The following is a 22,053-nucleotide window of genomic DNA, read 5'->3' as shown; positions in this document are numbered from 1 at the left end:
TGTTTAACTAGTAAGGACCCTGGCCTTATAATAATGAAGGCTATATGGGTACAGAGACCTGGGTTTTTAGATGTCATCTTAAGGTGTCTGATTATTGATTATCTTTTCCTTCCCTTTTTTTCTCTTTATTGATATATTTGTGATTTTAATTATATATTTTAATAATATTTATTGGTTTTTAATGTCTAATAAACAGATTTCAACCCCTAGTAGAAGTAATGCAACAAATATGATACAAAAAAATCTTCACCAATAGCTTGATCTAAAAAAACAGTTCTTTGTCTAAAATATTTTGCTTAAATTGTACCTTCTATTTACTTCACATTATTTAACTGTATCTTGGTTACTTAATCTACTAAGCCCTGCAAGAGTAAGACATAAATCCTTGTCTTGACTACTCCCCCAAAGTTGAAGTTCAAAAAGAAGATTCTAGCATTCCAGTAACCTGCACAGTCGCTGCAGTTAACAGGTAACAGGCAATAATTTACCCTTATAATTGAAACCACTCTGGAGAACTAAACTGAAAATCAAAGAAAGAACTGTAGGCACATTTGATTGCTCTTACATCTTACTTTACCGCAGTAGTGTGTGAAACCTGAATATGCGTATTGCCACGCATTTTGTGTCATTCCAGTGTTCCGGCATGTGATGTCCATGTACCTGGTAATATTTGTTGTCTCTGAATAAACAAATAATTTGCTGGCTCGTAAAGAAAGCATTGAATGCAACACTTCTCAATCACACCCTCTTCTAAAAAGACAAATTACCAGGAATATGCGGTGAAGTGAGTCATTGGTTCAAATAGGGTCAGGGACACCATCAGTCTGGTGAAAGAGCTCAGGTTAGGTTGTCCATGGGGGACTAGTCACAAACTATCCAAACCCTGTCTGCACTTGAATAAAATGCATTGGTCTGCATTTACGTAAAGTTATTTTGAATGTGCTCAGAGGTATTGAAGCACACATATGACCTAAGGGTATCAGAGTGCTGTACAAAGGATTGAAATAACAAAATAATAGGTATAGACAGGTACATCAAAAGTACAGTGCCACACTAGGCTGTTGCAGCAGTAATCACAATAAATGACAGTCAGTCCATTAATATTTCATTAATCAGCATTGGTCTAGCATCCTCATGGTGGGTATTTTGCTGCCGCTTTGAAACAATTCAGTTCCAGGTAACCAGGGGAGCAATGTTTTTCATGGGGTTGTCCTGTAAATGACATGCTTCTGACCATTCTAGAAATTGCTGCCATTGTGACGTCCATTGCGCCCTAGGGATGAGTTCTCCGAAAGTCTATGCCAGGAATCTATCCATTAGGATCTTTTTCACCTCTATTTTTAAAAAGAGGGTCGATGGGTTTGAAAGCACTTTGGGTGGTAAGAAGTTTCAGATCCTTGGTGCTGCCCCAGAGAAGGAGCATGCGTAAATGTTTTGTTTTCGGAATCTAGGAGGTTCAAGCCTGAGAGAGTTAGCACTTATTAGGTAGCGGACACCAACTGAGATTCAAACCTTTTCTGCCAGGTAACTTGGTTAATTAAAATGTCATGATTTGTGTGTGAGGCAGGCAATTTTCAGTTGAGGTCTTGCCTCGAAGGGAAGACAGTATAGATACCTAAGCGATGTGGTGATGTGGTCAAAGCTTCTAGTTCCTTTTACCATTATCACTGCATCATTAAAAGTAATTTTGAGTGGAGCTATTCTCGCTTTGGTCAGACCTCCCAGGGTCAACAAACCCTATTCTAGTCTGGAGACCACAAGTGATTGTACTGCTTGTTTGAAGTCTGAAGGTGCAGAAATGGTTTCAATTACTTCAGTAATCTGAGTTGGAATGCCGTACTGCATGTTTCAGCACTGATGTGATAGCTCATGTTTAGATTCGTGTCTAGTGTTATTCCAGGGGATTTCGTGGAGCCAATGATGGGAGGTTTGCAATTGAGGGTGTCTATTGCTAGAGCCAATCTTGTATAAGTGTGGAACTGTTTTGTGGGGAGGAAAGGTATTCTGTTTTTGTAGAGTTCCCTTTGAGGTTGTTTTGAGAGAGGCATCACTGAGTTTTGACTAGAGTGTTATTTAGTTGAATGACGTCATATAGGGAGGTTATCTTCAAGTATATTTGTGTGCTGTCTTGTAAATGTGGTATGCAGAGTTCAATTGATTGAGAATTTTAGTTAGTGGTTCCATATAAAGGTTAAAGAGTGTGGGGAAATTGTCGACCCTTGGTGGACTTCGCACCTCAATGGTGAGGAGGCAGAGAATTAGTTGCCTAGTTTGATGGGTTGTGAGTGATTCTGCAGGAAGCAAGGGAACCAAGAAAGGACTTTCCCAGACAACCCAATTCTGTTTTCTAGTAGTTTAAGTAGGATGTTGTGATTGACCATGTCAAACGCTGATGAGAGGTCTAGGAGAATGAGTTGGCATGAGGCGTTTTTGTCTAGTATCGTAAGGGTGTTGTCCATTATGTAAACTATGGCTGATTCATTGTTGTGTCCTGTTCTAAATCCTGATTGAAATTTGTTGCGTAGGTTGAATTGATCAATGTGATGGCTCAGTTGGTTGTGCACCGTACAAAATTTGCTCAGTAATGTATAGTCAGCACCCACTTTTTCCAAGTGGGATGTCACTTGCCCAGTCTTCAGGTATTCTGGTATACTGCCTTGTGTTAGTGATGAGTTTACAGTCTTCACTAGTATAGGTGAGAAGAGGTTACTTAGTTCCTTTAGTGTTGTGGAGGGGATGGGGTCATTGAAATGTGAAGTTGGTTTCATAGATAGTAAGATCTTGTTGACCTCTTCCTCAGTTAGTGTTTTGAACTCGCTCCAGATAGCTTGATTTTTGGTCGTGGAAATCTTTGAAGAACTCTCTGACAATAAACCTAATATCTGCAGCCTTCCTTTTCCTGCCCCTTTTTCTCCCTTTAAGGACCTGCATTAAAATGCTCTGCTCCATGAGTGTAAACACTAACCCACTTATTCCAGTTCTAAAATCATAATTGAGTCTTGCTGAAGGCTGTTTTCCTGAACCATCATATTTTTCTTTTTGGAGAGAGGCAAAGGATATTATATACAATACTTTAATTACAATAGACAGCTAAATATTCCCTCCCTCTGCATAGGAATTTAGCTTTGGTTCCAGGAAATATTCCTATTAAAGGATAAAAAGTTTAGGTTCGCCAACCTAGATAAATTGTATTTATATCACTGCTAGGAACTTGTTTCTTAAAAACTTTAAACAATTTTCAACAGCCATTGTAGTATATCAATTATGTTGCATCTGGATTACACATATCTTGACAGGAAGGCATATAGGACAGCAAACAGTGGTGGGTTTAGGAAGGTAGGATCCATCTAGCATGGTTACCCCCATTTTTGCCCTGTGTAAGTGTGTTTTTGGCAAAGTCTGACGGGATCCTGCTAATCAGAACACCAAAAACTGTGCTTTCTATACTAAATTGGCCATGGTAACTAGCTTATGTACATCCTCAATTGGCTACTGATGCACCCTTGGAAGTCCCTAGTATGTGGTTTTAAGATACTCAGGGCATAGGTACACCAGGGGTCCCCCATGAGCTGCAGCAAGTATTGTGCTACCCATGGGTCCACTCAAACTGTGACTACAGGCCTGCCATTGCAGCCTGTGTGATTTGGCGCTTCCACCTCTCACAACAGATATATTTTCTTATATTTAAGGTCACTACACCTAAAACCTATAAGTCACCCCTTTGGCAGGCTATTCAGTACTGAGGGCAGGGGGCTTGGGTATAAGTGTGAGGGTATGGCTGCCTAAGCAGGACACCCCTACAAACCCCGGAGTTGATGTTCCAGGATTTGTAAGTGAGGTCAGCCATTTTAATACATTTAGTGGACATCATTCATTACGACATGTCTGACTATATAATGCTTTCACTGAACCCAGTCATGTTTGGTTCCAAGCATGCGAGAATCATACCCCAACACCGAGTTCAGCGTTGGAAGTATGATCCCATGTGCTGGGGGCTCCCTTGGGTACCCCCTGTACACCAGATCACAGCCTTTCAGTGTCAGCCAGCCAGCTAGTGCTGCTGCTGACCACAGACGCGATGCTGCCCTTCGGCTGCTTAGCCAAGCTCGAGAAAGGGAAGGTAGAACAATAAGTTTCCTTTCACAGGGAAGTGTGACCATCTCCCAGACAGGAATTAGTGTACGGGGATGGGGTGGGGGTGCTTACCAGTGCCATCTGACTGCTTTAAAGGACACATTACATGCCCTCCAGTTTGAGCCAGTTCAGGGAGCCCTTGGCAATTGCTCTGACGCAAAACCGTACACAGAACATGGGAGTTTTCTTCCATCTGATAAGCCCTTCTTCTCAGAGACTATTATAGCAAATGGGGTAACCCAAAAAAGTCCACTGTGTTTTTCAAACTCCGATTCCTCTTGACTCCTTCTAATTTCGGATTACCTGTTTATTGTAACAACCTCCTCTGAGAGAGACCTATGAGCGGTCCTACCCTTTCCCTAGGCTAATTGAGGGCTTACATGTTGGTGGGTCCTTCATTTTTCATGGGACAAGGCTCAACCCTGAAACTATGTTGCGTTTCACTTGTCTGGACACTTGGACTTTGTTGGACTACAACTGGAACCGAGACTCCACCAAGAAAGACTCCTGCCGCTCCTGGCCTCGCTGTTCTTCAAGTCTTTTTCGTTATCAGTGTTCCATCTAGGTTCTTCAACAGAGCTGTGGCCATCAGGGACATCCAAAGAAATCTCCCTTGAAGTGAAGGAGTCACTGCCCTGCATCTGCAGCTGCAGCAACAAAGCTGGCGGTCTGCTGCTACTGTCATCCTGTGTACGTCCGTAGGCTCAGCAGAGGTGGTGGTTCTGCGACTCCCTCAAGACCTGACCTGTCCTCTCTGCAATTTTGATGCCAGTATCTCTCGTAGGAACTGCTGGGACCGAATTGGTGTGCACTGCATTGCCTTGTCGTTGTCAAGACTGCACTTCTTAAATCTTCAGGCTACAAGAAACTACAGCCTCCAACATCTCTTTCCTTCAAGATCATTGCCCTCACCACATCTTCTCCACGGGAGACACTCCTCCTTGGCGATCTGCTTGAGGTCCTCTTCCAACTCCTGTGTCTTTGGCCTGTGGATACTCCTCAGGGTCTTCTACTGCTTCCACGGGCTCTGCTGCTAGCTCGGCCTGCTCTGACTCTCCTGCTGTTGGTGAGTATCTTGGACCTTGCTCTCCCCACCGTTGCTCCTTCATCATTAGCCATGCAATTTACGGCTATCAAGGCTCATTGGTGTCCGTGCTAGACACTGACTACCTAGTCACCGACATAGGAAGCTTGTGCATCGGTCCTTGTCTTCCTCACTGTCTTCTGGTCTTCAAAGCTGGAGCAACAAGGTCACCATTCACTCTTCTGAACCTCCCAACATTGGTGAGCATTGATCATCCGTGACTCCTGGTCACCTCTGAGTGGCATAGCCTCTGTCCCCTCTGCTTGCAGGTTCTTCACTTCCTGAATACACACTTCAGCTGCGGCCTGTGGAGGGAGTTGCGGTGGGGCAGACAGGCGGGGCGGGGGAAGGGCCGGGTGGGAGGTGATAAACACCGGAATATGGGTGATTGCAGGTAAGTAAACAATTAAATGAATAAAACGAATTTTGATCCGTGCCCTGCATCGCAAAATGCGATGCAGGGCACGCTACGAAATTTGTTTTATTAATTTAATTGTTTACTTACCTGCAATCATCCATATTCCGGTGTTTATCACCCCCCACCCTGGGCGTCCCCCCGCCCCGCATGTCTGCCCCACTGCAACTCCCTCCACGGGCCACGGCTGCCACCCTTGTATCCCACCAGACTTCTTCACCTTCTTCTCCAGAGGCATTTTCTTCCAAGTCTTCCATTGTTGTCTAAAAGGTTTCAGACGTCTCCTCACCCCATTGAACATGGCTGGCCTGGTGTTATAACCTGGTATCTGGTTCATCCACGGGTGGGGTCGCGCTCTAATGGAATTCTTCGGTGTCCTCTGGGAAGGGTCCTTCTAATGGAAAACTGCAACTGCGACTTCCACATTGACTTCTTTTGGACATGCAGCTGTGTTTATGTGTTTCCACTCAGCGCAGAGCCTACATGGGGTTTCTGTTTACTTACAGTGGGTGGTTCCTTGTGTCCCCAGCTGCTCTGGATTTGCTGGTCTAAGTCCCTTCCCCGGTTGCAGTCTGCATTTCACTTTTTTAGTAAATGGCTGGGTCTACGCCTAGAGACCACTGTATGTTGTGTTACTTACCTGATTGCATTTGAAGTATTTTGTTATACTGTGTTGAGATCTCCAGGTAGGAGATATACCAATAGTAAGTGTTGTGTAATAAATAGAATTGTTTTCATATAAACACTATGTGGTTATTTTAAGTTAACTCACACTATTTATTAAACTGGTAAAACAAGCTACATTACACTCCTTTAAGTCTGAAGGCTGTTCTCCACAGCTACCACTTTTAGAGATTTCTATGGTTATCAAAGCCCACTAAAATCACCCTGAGTTTGCCTGGGTTAGTACAAGGTGCATAACTTTAAATAAGTGTGCACCATAAACTAAGTCAGCCTCCTACATTGGTGGCAGCAGTGTGATTAAAGCCTGCTCTGTTTTACCATTTAATCAAGGTGAGGCTTACATGAAAAGACATCACTAGCTAGGCACATATAATACTTTTGTGATTTAGTAAGTTGTACTAAACCATTTGGATTGGTAGTTAAGGGTCTAGCATAACCCTTTCTCCAATCTTTGGAAGTTTATATTTCACTAATATACCTAGTAACTTTAATTTGTGGGTCCAGTGAGCCCCCACCCTGGACATACAGTGGTCTTAACTTCCAGGAAATAAGGCCTTTCCTTCATCGAGAAGAATAAAGACAGGCAGCAACCCTAACACACAGTAACTCTTAGATCTGCTCATGTAGTGTGACCTCCAGAATCCTGACAGGTCAGAAGACTAAGACAATGTGGGTATGATTGGTGGGGCTCAAGATAAATAGTCAGGGGTGTCTCACCCCAGTGACCCCAATTTGATCCTGACCAGGAGGAGTCTAAAGATCCCTCACTGTAAACTCTAATCCCCAGGGAATAGTACAGAAGGTACAGAGGAAGTACCTGGAGGTACGCCCATCTTAATTCCTCCTGGAAGGTTGCAAAGAGTCTATGGGAGTTCTAGGTCCTCCTCTGTCAATTCAACCTCCTCTAACCACTCCATAGGGACCTCCATCTTGAGCAAGAGAGAGGACTCCTTAAAGAGGGAATATCACCTGCTCAAGCTTGAAAGAGCAAAGCTCAGAGTCAAGAAGGAGCAGTTGGCCCTTGATAAGGAGACCCTGGAAGTTCAGAGTGCTATGAAGAATTTGGGTGCAGGATCCCATGGTAGCAGCATTAGGGAACCTAAGGTCAGGGAACACTACTTTGAAACTAGGAACCTGGGCAGGTAGTCCCTCCTTACCAGGAGGGGGATGACATCCATAAAAGGATCACTGCTTTAGAGAGGACCTGTAAAGTACAGAAGTTCCCTCAAGGGCAGTGGGCAGCTATGATGTTAGTCTAGTTTATTGTTCCATTGAAGGCCTGTGCAACATCATATTCAATCAACACACAGCTTAACCTAAGGTGTTAAATACAGTCTTCGTTTTGAGTAGAAACCCATGTATAATGCTCTACATGCAAGTCTCCCTTAAACACATTCACGTAAACAGTAGAGAACCACCTGTTTGCACATTGAGGGTATTGCAATGAGTGAGGAGAAATGGCATGGAGGACCAAGTAGGCCATTAAATTATGCTCATTCTTTCTGAGTGCCATACCCTCTTTTTTTGTCAAATCTTTTTTATTGGCATTTTTAAAAGGATACGTTACATATCACAGTAGCAGCATCATCAATGCAGGCACCATGGTATAGGCATATTAGTCATACAAGCACGAGCACAACAAGATAGTATGCTAAGTGTACAATGTTCAAGGCGTGCAAGAAGTAAGACATGGAATATTCGCCCAGAGTTGATGGAGCCATGATGCTCTTGTCCAAATGCATACTCCGGGACTGTGCATGATAACCATTTTAAAAAATGGGGTATTCCCAAGGTTAGTCCTGGACCTGGGCACAACGTGATACAGAAAACAATGGTCCTAGAACCTTATTTAAAACAGCAATTTAATCTGAGCACATAGTTAATAGGATTCTTATGTTAAAAAAACAGGAGCCTGAGGCTAAAATTCGTGCCAAACTCCTAAAAAAGATATAAATCAATTATTCACGACATCAGATTTTGGAGGATAAAACATACAAACACAGACTAAGAATAATTTGTCCACCAAACAATTTAATGTATTTGTTTTCAAGTGGAGACTCTTTTGATATTAAAGGAGTAACAGTTAGATTGAAGTTGCTTCAAGTGGGAACTTGCTAATAGAGTGAGATGTGCTCAGTGTAAAGAAATAAAAGGATTGAGTGACATAGAGGAGAGAAACTGCGTATTATGGCAAAGAGCAATATGAAATGGTTAACATTCACCATCATATGCAGCCTAGCTATACAAAATTATATAAACCGTTAAATTGTAACATGTATGACTACATAATTGAATTCAGCTTCATGCACGATAAGGGACAGCAAAATAATATTTATAGTCTATGCCTTAATCAAGGGCATCGACGTTTTGAACCGACTTAAGGCACATGGGAATTTCCAGCTAGGCTGTGCGGATCTTCATCAGGACTGGGGTAGTGGGGCAACCTGGAGGGAGGTAGTTAATACACCCTCTGCGTGTGGCATGGGGCCACAAGAAAGTACATCCAGTCAATGGCTGTTCAATGTGTAATACATCTTCATCTAGGCATCAAGGATTGGCCACTCTATTTGTAGTCAGGAATCAAGCCAGGAAAGGGGCGGATGCCGCCTCAAACCGTGTCTGAGTCACGGTGAATAGATCGGCCGTCATGAGCCAGCAAGGGATGGTCGCCATGCCGTATCCATCCTTTGCTGGATACGGCACAGCGAACATCCCTCGCTGGCTCAAGACGGCCACATGCAGAGGGTGTATTAACTATTTGCAGTTTGTCTGGAACCCCGTACTGCATGCCGATCGGACTGATTTTGGAGAAGGATCTTCCCCACTAAGATACAGAGCGAAGACTGTTTGTTTTTTCTCGCCATAATGGACCAGCTGAGTGCGTAAAAAAACATTCGAGAGTGTTTGGAAGTTTAAGCGCCCGAGACCGCGAGGCACTCTTATTCATGGAGCCCCAGCCCTGGCATTGGCCTCGATTCACTTGGTGGACATTTTTGGGGAAACGGGATCATCTCCGGTTGTGATTTCGAGTTACATCCGTGATCTGCGGTGTGCCGTTCTGCAGTCTTTTTGGCACGATTTATAAAAACTTGGAAACTGCTTGCTCATACTTGAAATTCAAGCTTCTGTGAGAAAGATTGTTTGCAGTTGCCTTTTTCATCCCCCTCCCTTCTGCAGTTTGCTCTAATGAAGGTGTGGCCATAGATTGGCCCTAGCTCCGAAACGCACGTTGGCGCCTTGAACCTGTCCTGTTACCTAACCATCTGGTCTCCTGGTTTTCCTAGGTAGCCATCACAGGACATAAGATATCGTTAAATCTGGCAACTGTTGTGTGATTTGTATTGGATGACTCAAGGATGTGAGAGTATGTGTGAATCCTTTTAGGCTTGGGATGTTTGAAGAATGGTTGAGTTTTGAATCCAGTTGAATGCATGAAGGGATGTGTGGGAAATTGAATGATTGATTGAATGCCTACCGCATTTTGTTTAAGATGTCCAGCTTCTCTTTAATTGCTATTGTATAACATGTATTTATATTTACTTTAGATGTTTTTATTAAAAAAGGAATGAAATAAATTAAGGAAACTTTTTCATAAATGAGTTGATGTCTTGATGTCTCTCCCGTCTCAGTGAGCCTAACAATGCGTATTTAACCTAAGGACTCGTGCCGAGCCTTGATATATTCGAAGGGGCAGACTGTTTTTCTTGTTCTATTTTGGAAATTCCCTTGTGCCTTAAGTTGGATCGAAACGTTGACGCTCTTGATTAAGGCCTAGACTATGAATATTATTTTGCTGTCCCTTATCGTGCAAGAAGCTGAATTCAATTCTGTAGTCATACATGTTACAATTTAACGGATTATATCATTTTGTATGGCTAGGCTGCATATGATGGTGAATGTTAACCATTTCATATTGCTCTTTGAAATAATACGCAGTTTCTCTCCTCTATGTCACTGAATCCTTCTCTTCCTTTACACTGAGCACATCTCACTCTATTAGCACGATCCCTCTTCGAGCAACCTCAATCTAACTGTTACTCCTTGAATATCAAAAGAGTCTCCACTTGAATACGAATACATTAAATTGTTTGGTGGACAAATTATTCTTGGTCTGTGTTTGTATGTTTTATCCTCCAAAATCTGATGTCTTGAATAATTGATTTATATCTTGTTTCGGAGTTTGGCGCGAACTTTTGCCCCAGGCTTCTGTTTTTTTAACATAAGAATCCTATTAACTATGTGCTCAGATTAAATTGCTGTTGTGCATGATAACCAGCATGCTGGATTCTTGTCCAACCACGTGATTAAGGGAAAACCCTCCCACTTGGGCTTACAAACTGATGATTTATTTCATGAAACAGAAAGAGAAAACTTTAACTGCAGCGGCAAAACCACATTCGTACTCCAACCCTCCTTCTACCCTCCCTCTCTCTCTTCCCCTCCTACCGGGCCCTCAACCCCCACCCCCCCACCCCCAGAGCATTTGCACACCCTCGGGACTCGACTGCGCTTGCGTGGTTGCCTTCATGCCTCGTAGGAGCAAAAACTGTACATAGCGAATTACCTCGACAGGAGATACGATCTGTGTAATGCTCCCATCCCCATGTGCGCCCCCGTCTCCTCCTTGCCACCCGTGTCCCCCTCCCCAGCCAGCTGCTGCAGTGTAGTAAGCATGTACTCCAGCGTTCCACCATGGGCTCCTTCTGGAGCCCCAACTTCTCATCCCTACATATGGCGGTCCACTCTGCCCGGGCCCATGCCTGGAGGGAGGAAGTCCACGCCTGTACACATGTCGGGTCACGCGCCTTCCAACCCCTCTGAGGAGGCACTTTGCCACCACCAGTCCCAAGTCCAGGAAGCGGGACGACACCTTGTCTTTGGGGGGTCTCCTGAAATGGTGCAAAATATACTCGGGCCAATTAAAGGGTATAGTGCGGTTTGTGCATCTTCTTAGCAGCTCGCTAATGGCGCTCCAGTAAGTGCCCAACCCAGGACAACTCCACATTGTGAGCAGTAATCCCGCCCCCATCTCATTGCATCTGCGGCAGAACGCGTCAGTACGACAGAAGTACTTGCTGATCAACTCAGGGGTAAGATAAGCCCTGTGGACATTAAAAAGCTGAATCTTGCGGAATGGCCTGCTTGTGGGGATGTGCACCGGGCTTTTAAGGACCCTTTTCCACTCTTTGTCAGTTAGTGGCCTTCCCAGATCCAGCTTCCACTTGCCTCTAAGTGGCCCCAAGTTAGATGCTACATGTGCCGGTGACGATGCCGCAAACCAGCGAGTCAAGTGCTTGCCCCTTCCCATGACATGGAGATACTGTATAGTTAAATGTTGTTCAGGCTCTGTCACCATGTCCCCCCATCTGGCAGACAGTTTCGCTGTCAGCGAACGATGCATTAAGAACCCTCCAGGAGGGGGGCTCTCCTCTGTCACCAGCATCTCGTACGCCATGAGTGCCCCATCTCTATATAGATCGCCAAGTGTCTGGATGTCAGCCTCCCGCCACTCCATAAGCATGTGGGATGTGAGCACCCCCTCACCTCCAGGAGAGCCCTCCAATAGTATAGCAGACACGTAGGGAATCGTGCCACGTGTAAGGCGCAAGGCCTTTCCGTAGCCCTTATATGCCACAGCCAGCAGGAGCGGGGTAGGGCGCTCTATCGGTGCTATCGGGTGAAAATGACAGGTTATACGTGCTAGGGAGTATGGCAGCATTGACGTAGCTGTGTCTTCCCTACCTCTATCTGTTAACCAGTGGGCAACCCATTGGAGCTGCGCAGCTAGGTATTAGTCCTCAAAACAGGTAGCAACCAGCCCCCCTTTATCTGTGGGGAGGAAGAGTTTCGCTAATGCCAGCCTGTGCCTAGAGGTGCCGCAGATAAAATCACGCAGCAGCCTGTTGAGCATGGTAAAAAAGGAAGCCGGAATGAACAGAGGTAGGTTGACGAAGTAGTACAGGAGTCGGGGAAGCAGGACCATTTTGGCAAGGGCCACTCTGCCCATGGTCATCAGCGGGAGTGTGGCCCAAAAGCCCATCTGAGACCTGAGCGCTGCAACTGCCCTCCCGAGATTCCCGTCAAATAGGTCAGTCGGGTGATGGTATATCTGGATCCCCAGATACTGAAAGGTGTCCGCTTGCTATTGGACTCGTGTGCCCTTGAGGTGGTATCCCGGGTCTGTAGACTCGTCACTGAATGTGTAAAGTCAGGATTTACCCGCATTTACTCGGAGCCCCGAGACATCCGTGAAAGTGTGTAGCAGCTGGGCCAGTTGGTCTGGTATACATCCCACATCCCTCACGAACACCAGCAGATTGCCTGCATAAAGCGATAACTGAAGAACTGCATCTCCCAGTGGGATGCCATTGCCGAGTGTCTGACGAATGGCAGCCGCCAGGGGTTCGATAGCCAGCACAAACACCAGCAGGGACAGGGGACATCCCTGGCGGTTCCCCAGCCCACCGCCACCGCCTCTGAGATGTAAGGACCCAGGCGCACGCGGACTATGGGGTTCTTGTATAAAAAATCAAAGATTTGCAGAAATTCGAAGTCAAGCCCATAGCGCCTCAGGACAGTCGACAGGGAACCCCACTCCAGGCAATCAAACGCCTTCTCTAGGTCTAATATCAGGCACCCTGCCTTAGGCCATTCCCTCGAGGCCTAAGCTGCCATTCTGAAGTATCTCCTGAGATTCAAGGATGTGGATCTCGCTTTTACGAACCCGTTTTGGTCAGTATGAATTAAATGAGGGACCACCGGCACCAATTGTTATGCCAGTATCTTAGCAAAGACCTTATAGTCCACGTTGAGCATTGCCAGTGGCCGCTATGAGCCCAGGACTGTAGGGTCTCTGTCCGGTTTAGGCAGGGAAAACAAAAAACCTCCTGCAAAGAGGGGGTGAACAAGCCCTCTTCTATCGCAGTAGCATATACCTTGTGGAGTAATGGTGTCAGGATTTCCCTGTGTGCTTTATAGTATTCAGCAGCCAGGCAATCCGGCCCGGGGTCTTCCCTGTTGCCATAGACCGAATTGCCTCTCCGGCCTCTTCCAGTATAAGGGGTGCACTGAGTGAGTCACTCTGCTCCTCAGAGGCCACAGGTAAGTGGATAGAGTCTAGGAACCCCTCCAAAACATGCCTGGGGCAATACCCCGAGCCCTAACCAGCACAGCTGCGTATAGTGATCAGTTAAGGCTCAGTGAATTTTGTGCTGCCTGTACACCATCTCTCTCCTAGATGTACATAGGGCTCCTATTGGGACACCATGCCCCTCCCGCTGTATCAGCCAAGCCAATAGTCGGCCCTCCCTATCCGCACTGGCATGTGTTCTAGCCCTGTGCGCTGCATAGTTGTGACACCTTAATCTCTCCAGGAGCACCGCATGCCTGGTGTGAAGGTCTCCTTGCTTACGCGAGTGCCCACCCGGGCCTTTCCCCTCCTTTTCGTATTGTAGGAGCTCAGCTTCCAGATGCGCTAGAGAGAGGTGGAGAGCATTTTGCGTATATTCCACGTGGCCCCCATGCAATGCCCCCTGATAGCTACTTTGTGTGCATCCCACTCAACCATGGTGTTGCTCGCAGTCCCCTCATTGGCATCCAAGTAAGCTAGAATGGCCGTGCCTAATGAGGAGCGGAATTTCGCATCCTCCAGTGCAACAGGCTGCAACCTCCACGTCGAGACAGGGGGACGGTCTGCCTCCCAACTAATCTGAAACAACAGGGGTTTATGATCGGAATGTGTTCTCCCCAGATATGTGTGGTATCTTGGTGGTGTCACAGCTGGAATCTGGAACACGGGATGTCCCAGATTCCAGTTGAGACAGTTTGACCCAGGCTTTTATGTATAGACAACTTGTAAGCTTATCTTAAATAAAGCTATACATATTAATCAAATTCATTGGAGGACCTTACTTCATTTCACTGGCGACAAGGATGGGATTATTCACAAACGTGCTTCTGTTTATTACCCACAAAGTAATGGTATTGTTGAAAGGTGGATTAGGGTTTTTAAAGAAGGTTTATAATTGGCAATGTCCCATGGGAAGGATTGTAAACAGACTTTGAGCAAAATATTGTGGTGGTACAGAAATACTCCTAGAAGTATGTATGATTTAACTCCTTTTGAAAAAATGAGAGGTAGGAAATGCATTTCCAACATGTATCACTCTTGGATGAAAGACCTGTTTCTTGAGGAGAAGGATAAGAGGGATAGAGTTGTTCTGAGTAGAAATGTGAAAAACTGTGGTAATGTGAAAAACCCTCTTATCAATGTCAACAACTAGGCTAGAGTTAAAAAAGGTAGGTTTGTTAAATCCGGTGAATCTAAATTTTCTAATCCTTTGAAAGTTCTTCGAGTTGGGCGTCAGGTTGTGGAATTATCTGATGGTAATGTGTGGAACATGTCCAAAATTGTCAAAATTCCACAATGGCTATGGCCTGATGTAAAGTCTGATGATTCTGTTTCTCACAGGTTCTCCAGATCTGTCAATAACAGTAAGAATTGGAGAAAGTTCACCAATACTTGTGATGATTCTTTTTCAGATCAAATTGTGCAAAGATATCGTCAACGTCCTGCATGGTTCAAGGATTATTATGTGGATTATTGATCACCGTCTGTTTATACCTAATGTTGTGTAATTTCTTTTCCTATGCGTTTAATGTTCTCTGTTAATCTATTTTTGATTATACTGTTCTTTTATTTTTGTTAACATTGTTGAATTGCTACGAAGGGGAATGTGTGGTATCTTGGTGATGTCACAGCTGGAATCTGGAACACGGGATTTCCCAGATTCCAGTTGAGACAGTTTGACCCAGGCTTTTATGTATAGACAACTTGTAAGCTTATCTTAAATAAAGCTATACATATTAATCAAATTCATTGGAGGACCTTACTTCATTTCAATATGCTGATTTTACAATAAGTGGTAGGAGGGACCGGGTGCCCACCATTCTGTCCAATTGAACATTCAAATTGTGGACTGATGAATAGTAGCAATAGACCTTGTCTAATGGGTGCTGTACGAGTGCCATACCCTCTTTAGTCCTATGTGTTTTTTTTATGTGTTACTAGTGTTTGTTGAGCACACGGATACCAGGAAGGTTTTTTTGCCACTTGGATAACAGAAGTACTGAGCACTACTCACAGGGATTAGTCATATACTTGTAGATGTTCACTTTTGTGCTGCGGCCCCCCCTGTTAGCCATCCTTACTTGTATTTCCTGAGTGTTCAGTAGATGTTGTACTTCTGAGGCATCAGAGCGGAGAGAAGCCTGTTGATACTGCCAGTGTTTCAACACGGTCAGTTTCCTATCTCCCCTCCGTACGCCAACAAGTTTGCAGCACCGCTGCTGCTTGCTCACCCGCTCCCTGATAGACCACTCGGGAGGGGCCACGAGTAATCCTGTCCCGGGGATGTCTTCTCAGGACTCCCAAAACACAGTCTGCGAGTGACAGTGTCTCAAGGTCGGTGATTGCCTCTCTCCCCCCGGCTGTCGCCAGATCAGAAACAGGAGTTTGGTTTGTGATCTTTGCGGTATGGCTGGGCTGATTTTTATCGGTATGGATTTTCTGTTTCTAACCATTAAAATTCCATTTTACAGAGGATGCTCACCAGAGCATCATGAAGGTGCTGGTCAGCCAGTCGCCATCTTGCCTGAATAGTTGTTTGTTCCTGAGAAGTGGTTGTCTAGTCATATGCTTGTTGCAAAATCCATGTTTTTGTTATTTGCCTGAATCTCTTATAGCTAGGTGTGGCTTTTATCACAGAGGGCAGAATTGAAAATCTGGAACCTCCCATCTCTTTCCTTTTTAAATTTGGGATTTGTGAGAAGGTTCATGTGGATGGATCTTAGTTTATGGTTGGGAATGTATTTTTGAATTGGGGCTGATATGAAAGCTGGGTTTCTTCTGTGAGGGGATTTAAAAATGATGCAGGCTGAAATGAATACGTTCCTTTGTTCTCCAGGAAGTCAGTGTCATTTTCTCATCAGAAGGGTAATGTGGCAGTGCCTGGGTTTATGGAAAATGAGCCGGGTTGCCAGGATCTGAGCAAATTGAAGTCAGCAACTGTGGCCTTTTGGGAGGCGCAGGTAGAGAGAGTTTCTGTAGTCTATCCTAGACATGACCAAAGTAATAATATTATATTCTTCCCTGAGCACTCAAATAGTAAGTTTCCAATTAACTGAGGAATTACAGTGGATCATCATATTATGGACTTTTGCTATATCTATGCGGATATTTTATTTATTTGAGACCGTTGGAGTTCACAGTGAAACTTACTATTTGAGTGCTCAGGGAAGAATATATTATTATTGTTTAAGTGCTCACGTCGTGAGTACATTTGGGGTTGTTTGGTAGCCTACCTCCTTTTCTACCCTTTTAAATGCACCACTGATTGATATGTGTGCTTATTAAGATTACACCCTTACCAAAAGTTGAGCGCCTGCTCTAGACCTGGTTACCAGGAATTTAGATTCTATGACCAAAGTAATGACTACTTGGACATGGGTCTGAAAGTTAAGGAGTTTCCTGATTTTCTTGATTTTTCGGATTTGTAAGAAACAGGAAGAAGTAGTCTCTCCTACCTAAGGGTTCATAGAGAGATCCTCATCAATGAAGACCCCAAAACTTTTTAATTATTTCTTGGGCTGTGGAGCAACTACCATCGCTGGTGGCTAAAAAGAGGGACTCCAAAAATCATACTTGTTTCTGGTTATGAAAATTTCAGTTTTTCTGAATTTACATTTAGATGGTTGCCGTTGGTCCAATCATGGATTAATAGCATTGTGTTTCAAAAGGCTTCTTGTGATTCTGACAAGTTGTTAATAGTAAAGAGTTCCTGCATGTCGTCTGCATAGTTGTAGATTCTGAGGAAGGTAGCAATCAGCAATTTGCTGAAGGGTGCAATCAGCAAAAAACAAGCTCATATCTTCCACGGCACTTTCTCTCACCGCAATCTCCAGAGACGATTGAGAGCATGTGAGACTGTCTGAATGCATCAGGAAGGTTAAAAAGGACCTGGACGGAAGCACTACTATGGTCCTGAACCAGACTAAGGTTATGAAGGAAAGAAAACAGAATGGCCTTATCCCCTTGTGCAGACCTGATTGGGCAGCATCTAGTAGGCCACGTTCTTCAATAAACACCTAAAGTTGCAAATGTACCATGATCTGGTGAGTTTAGAAATGAAAGGCAAAATGGATATGGGGAGGAGGTTCACCAGCGGTGTGGGATCGGCCTTGGGTTTTTAGGTCGAACATTCATGATCTTTTGTATATACTTCTGTATATACTTTAGCATATATACTTTAGTATATACTTATATGTATATGTACTCTGTGGGCTCTGGAGATCAGCCCTAGAACTTGTCTGCTTCCGCTTAGGTACTTTTTTTACTGTTCAACTGCCTCTATTTACCTGTCTTGATAGACAACCACGGGCAGAGGTCAGTAAAATACCAGAATCACTTTAGTATTCTCTAGATTCCAGGCCATAGAAATTGTCTTTCACGAGAACCTGTAGACAATAATATTTTTTTCAAATCCAGTATTTTCAGTGATATGACCACCGAAGGCCCTGCTTTTATTTTAAAAACAGAGCTTTGGACTATACCATTTCCCACTAAAAGGCAATATTTCTCTCCATGTGCTCCCATACCTAGCGTATCACGCAGTTTTGTGCTCCTTTTCCCTCCATGTTAAAAAACAATAGATGTTTCAGCACCCAGGCGATTGTGCTGCATAGCTAAATACATAAAAGGTCCCAAAGGCGAGACTGATTGTGTTGCAAATGCTTGTTTAAGAGAGTTATGACAATGGCATGACCACTCGCACTCTGGAAGCCACAATGGCCAATCAGTAAAGGTTTCATGCCCCTTTCTTGTGAGAAAAACAATTAGATTATTAGCAAGTACAGAACTTTTCTTCATAAATTGTGGCTAGTCAATACTGTTTCAGCAACATTTGAGCAAAGGTCGCTCTCCAGGTGTGTGACCTAGATAAGAAATAGAGGGGCCTGCACTCTGTAACAGGTGTATTATTTAATTAATTTAAACATTATTTTGCGTATGGTAAACAAACTTGCGGAAAATTAATTGCGTTTATTTCTGTGTGTTTCATTTACTTTTAACTGTAGGTGGAATTGCTGCATATAATGCTGGCCCCGGAAACATCAGAAACTACTCACAAGTGGACAGTCGTACAACCGGCCATGACTATTCCAACGATGTAGTGGCTCGCGCCCAATATTATAAACAACATGGATATTAAATAATTATGAGGATGACCTTTCTTTCCAAATCCATACAGTATGAATCTTTTACGTGAAAATTTTGTAAAACATATTTTTTTCATAATTCTATCCAATAGTGGTACTTATGAGGAATAGAATACTAGACAATGTAATCTTTAATTATTAACTTTCTCCACCAATAAACATTCTATCTGGATCATTGATGTTGTGGACAATGGGAATTTAATGCTATCTCTGTATGATTCAGCAGTGTCAGAATGTTATTTTCAAATAATGGCTACAGAAAAAGTTAACATCCTGCGACATGCATAGAATTATCACTCTGCAATCTGACCTCAATATTTGTTTTTAAGAAACACTTTTGGAACAGCAATGTCTGCAGTGATTCAGACGATTTACTGTAATACATAATCTTTCAATCGTGCCCTGGATCTGGTTACCCACCAAGGAACAACAAGAAAAAGATTATCAGCAGATAAAAAGCACATTTAGAAAGACTTTTCCACAATGATATCCCACTACGTGTGAGCCACAAGTGGCACGGTTTCTTTGAACATTTGGAAAGTGGCATTTGTTTTGCTCTTTTGACTTTTAACAATACATTTTCTGTTTCATAATATCGCGTATTTTTTTTAATTGAGAAATGCATGGTTCAAAACACTTCCAATTGTTGTACTGAAACAAGTGGAGGTCCCTTAAATATGTCTAATACATAAGGTTCTCTTAAAAAGACAATACAAAAAAATTAAATGATTTTGCATTAATCATACAGCCACTATTATACTTTCCATGACGGTCATTCGTAAATCCTTCATATACAATGACCGCACAGAACCCACATGGGTTTGGCTAGCATTTGTCTAGTATAGAATGTTTTGGTGATGTTGGGCACATGGGCGATCAGGGAACCTTGAGACCAGAATCAGGGGTTGGGTCAAATGTGATGACAAATTTTCACACTCCACAATAACTCATCTAAAGTCTTTACCACATTGGCTATATTGAATTATCCCTGATCTGTTTGGAGCGTGAAGTCGGGAAAACGAGAGAGTGTGTCTGACTGACAGCGAGAGAAAGAAAGACAAAATAAGAGACAGAGAAAAAGAACAGGAAAGTTAAAAGCACATTTCAGTTAAATGTATATTTTAAATTGCCAACATTTCTTATAGAGCTGGTTTCTATACTAGTGATGGACAATATCAACACTTTTCATTAAATGTTGAGTGACTATGTCATTGCAAATGTCTCCTATTATCATCCCCTGCGTTGGCCAATCACGCACAGATAATGCACATTGTTAATTTAAAGTTACACATTCAGAGACCCCAGCAAAAGGACTGTATTGTCTACAGTCGAAAGAAGCCAGGATGCGTTTGTTCATAATGGACATTTTCTCAAAAAAAATATGGGAATCTAAAAACTGTAAGACTAATCCACACAACAGCTCTCCCTCTAGTTCTCTTTTATCACTTTTCTTCCAGGGATACCCTGCAGAGGCCCAAACACCTTCAGCTGGACGTTAGAACGGGTTCACAGACACCCCTGACTAGAGGTTAGAAGGGCCCAACCCATCCTTGGACAATCCAAGCCAGCATGCTGAGTTCCACAGCAAAAGACATCTTGCAGTCCTCCAGATTCCTTCAGCCTGTATTATGAACAAATAGCCCAGAGAGCAGCCTTTCTTACCCTAAAAGGCAGTCAGACAGCTTTCAAACAGTTAAGCTGGTCATTAAACACCACTAGCTAGCTCTCAGAGACTTTCAGCTTTCAATCACGGGCAAGAAGTTAGCAGAAAAGAAACCCTCATCCCATCCAATGATATCCCTTGCATGTCTTCTGGCCCAACTGGTTGGTCCTCAAACACCCCCAGCGTTTCTCCATTGGCTCCCAGGTCATCTTCAGTCACAACCTGGCTGGCCCTCAGAAGTGCTCTGTCTCCTTCCGGACACCCAAGTCAGTCTTTAAATTTCCCAAGCCAGATCTCACAGACTATCCGCTTACCTGAAAATACCCACCATCAGCTGCCCTCAGATTCCACCAGTCTGTCCACAGACATGACTATATTCCCTGAGGTACCCCAGTTCTCCTTTACACGCAACCAGATAGTCTTCAGAAGCTCCCTCTCAGCCTCCAAGCCTTCAAACAAGCCCCAAAAGAAGACTTTACAAAGGAAAATCTACTTTTGGGCCCTTATCGGCCCGTAACCTGGGGGTTAACTTTGATCTCGCCCTGTCTTTCAAGCAACAGGCATCAAAAGTAGCAGGGACATGTTTCAGTATCATAAAGGGACTAAGGAAGTTTTTTGACTTACTGCCACTGGGAGCAAGTGAAACGGTTACAATAGCCCTGGTGACATCATGAATAGATTACTGTAACAGTCTTTACGCAGGCACTAACAAAGGGGTCACTCATAGACTCCAGATGGTGCAACATGCAGCAGCCAGGTTGGTGCTGAAATGGCCGAAAAGATCGTCAGCAACGGACGCATTAAATATCCTACATTGGCTACCAATAATCAAAAGGGTCCTTTTTAAGATACTGATTATTACCTTCAGAGCAGTCCACTCCTTAGGGCCAACATATCTACGGAAGAAGTTCTCTAGGTATCATCCAACACGACCCCTACGCTCCTCAAAAGCCAATCTATTGGCTGTCCCAGGGTTTAGACTTAGGGCGCGAGGGGGTAAATCACTGTCAGTGTTGGGCTCGAAAGCATGGAATACTCCTCCACCCCACCTAAGTACCCTAGAGAGAGAAACAGAATTCCGTAAAGAACTGAAAACCTGGATTTTTAAGCTACAAGATACCACTGCTAGAGCATTAGTGTGATAATTGGACTGGTGAAGACTAAGCAGCTGGACCATTTTACATCTCCTGGTCACTCATGGGTGCCTAGATGCTCCTTGGAGCGAGAGTTGCGTGGTATAAATAAGCCATTACATTACATTACATTACATTATCGAACCTCAATAGTGTTACCATCAAAGTTATGGAAGTTGACTAAAAAGGAAATCTCTACATTGATGGTAATCAGTGCTTCTGACTATCACAAACCAGACCTGTGCTTCCTAAAGGCCATTGGTTTTGTGGCAGTATCAGTCATAAGACTTCTTAAAAAAGAGAGGGACCCTTTGGTACCCAAAGAACTAGGATTCAAGCAGAAACTCAAAAAAGGAACATCCTTTGGGAATAATTAAATCTACTTACAGAACATTCCACCACAAGCAGAGACCTCTTTTACCCCACAATCAGAAAGCATACAACTTGAGGGAACACTGTTGGAACCAACAGTTCCTATATTATACATTGATATAGTCAATTTATAAAAAATATAGTACAAAATTAAAAACTTTTTATACAGGACATAGGCCATATGTATCAACATTCCGTTTTGCGATTCCTAAATAGCGATTTTTAAGTAATCGCTATTTAGAAATCGCAAAATGGTATGTATGTAGAAAATCGCTTATTTTTAGCGATTCATTAA

The 22,053-nt window shown here is 43.7% G+C and overlaps 1 protein-coding gene across 1 annotated transcript in view; it reads left to right on the top strand.

Moving 5' to 3' along the window:
• The window catches only part of LOC147697173 (lysozyme g-like), an 83,261-nt gene extending 64,494 nt beyond the window's left edge, over positions 1 to 18,767 (top strand). The window contains exon 6 of the mRNA XM_086934234.1: positions 18,450 to 18,767. Coding sequence (XP_086790360.1) covers positions 18,450 to 18,583 — 134 coding nt within the window. The 3' untranslated portion in view covers positions 18,584 to 18,767. The remainder of the gene's footprint in view (positions 1 to 18,449) is intronic.
• The last annotated feature ends 3,286 nt before the right edge of the window (positions 18,768 to 22,053 follow it).

Source organism: Lissotriton vulgaris, chromosome 8 (assembly GCF_964263255.1).
Source record: "Lissotriton vulgaris chromosome 8, aLisVul1.2, whole genome shotgun sequence".
In the NCBI taxonomy this organism is placed as follows: domain Eukaryota; kingdom Metazoa; phylum Chordata; class Amphibia; order Caudata; family Salamandridae; genus Lissotriton; species Lissotriton vulgaris.
This window is presented reverse-complemented; position numbering and strand designations above follow the sequence as displayed.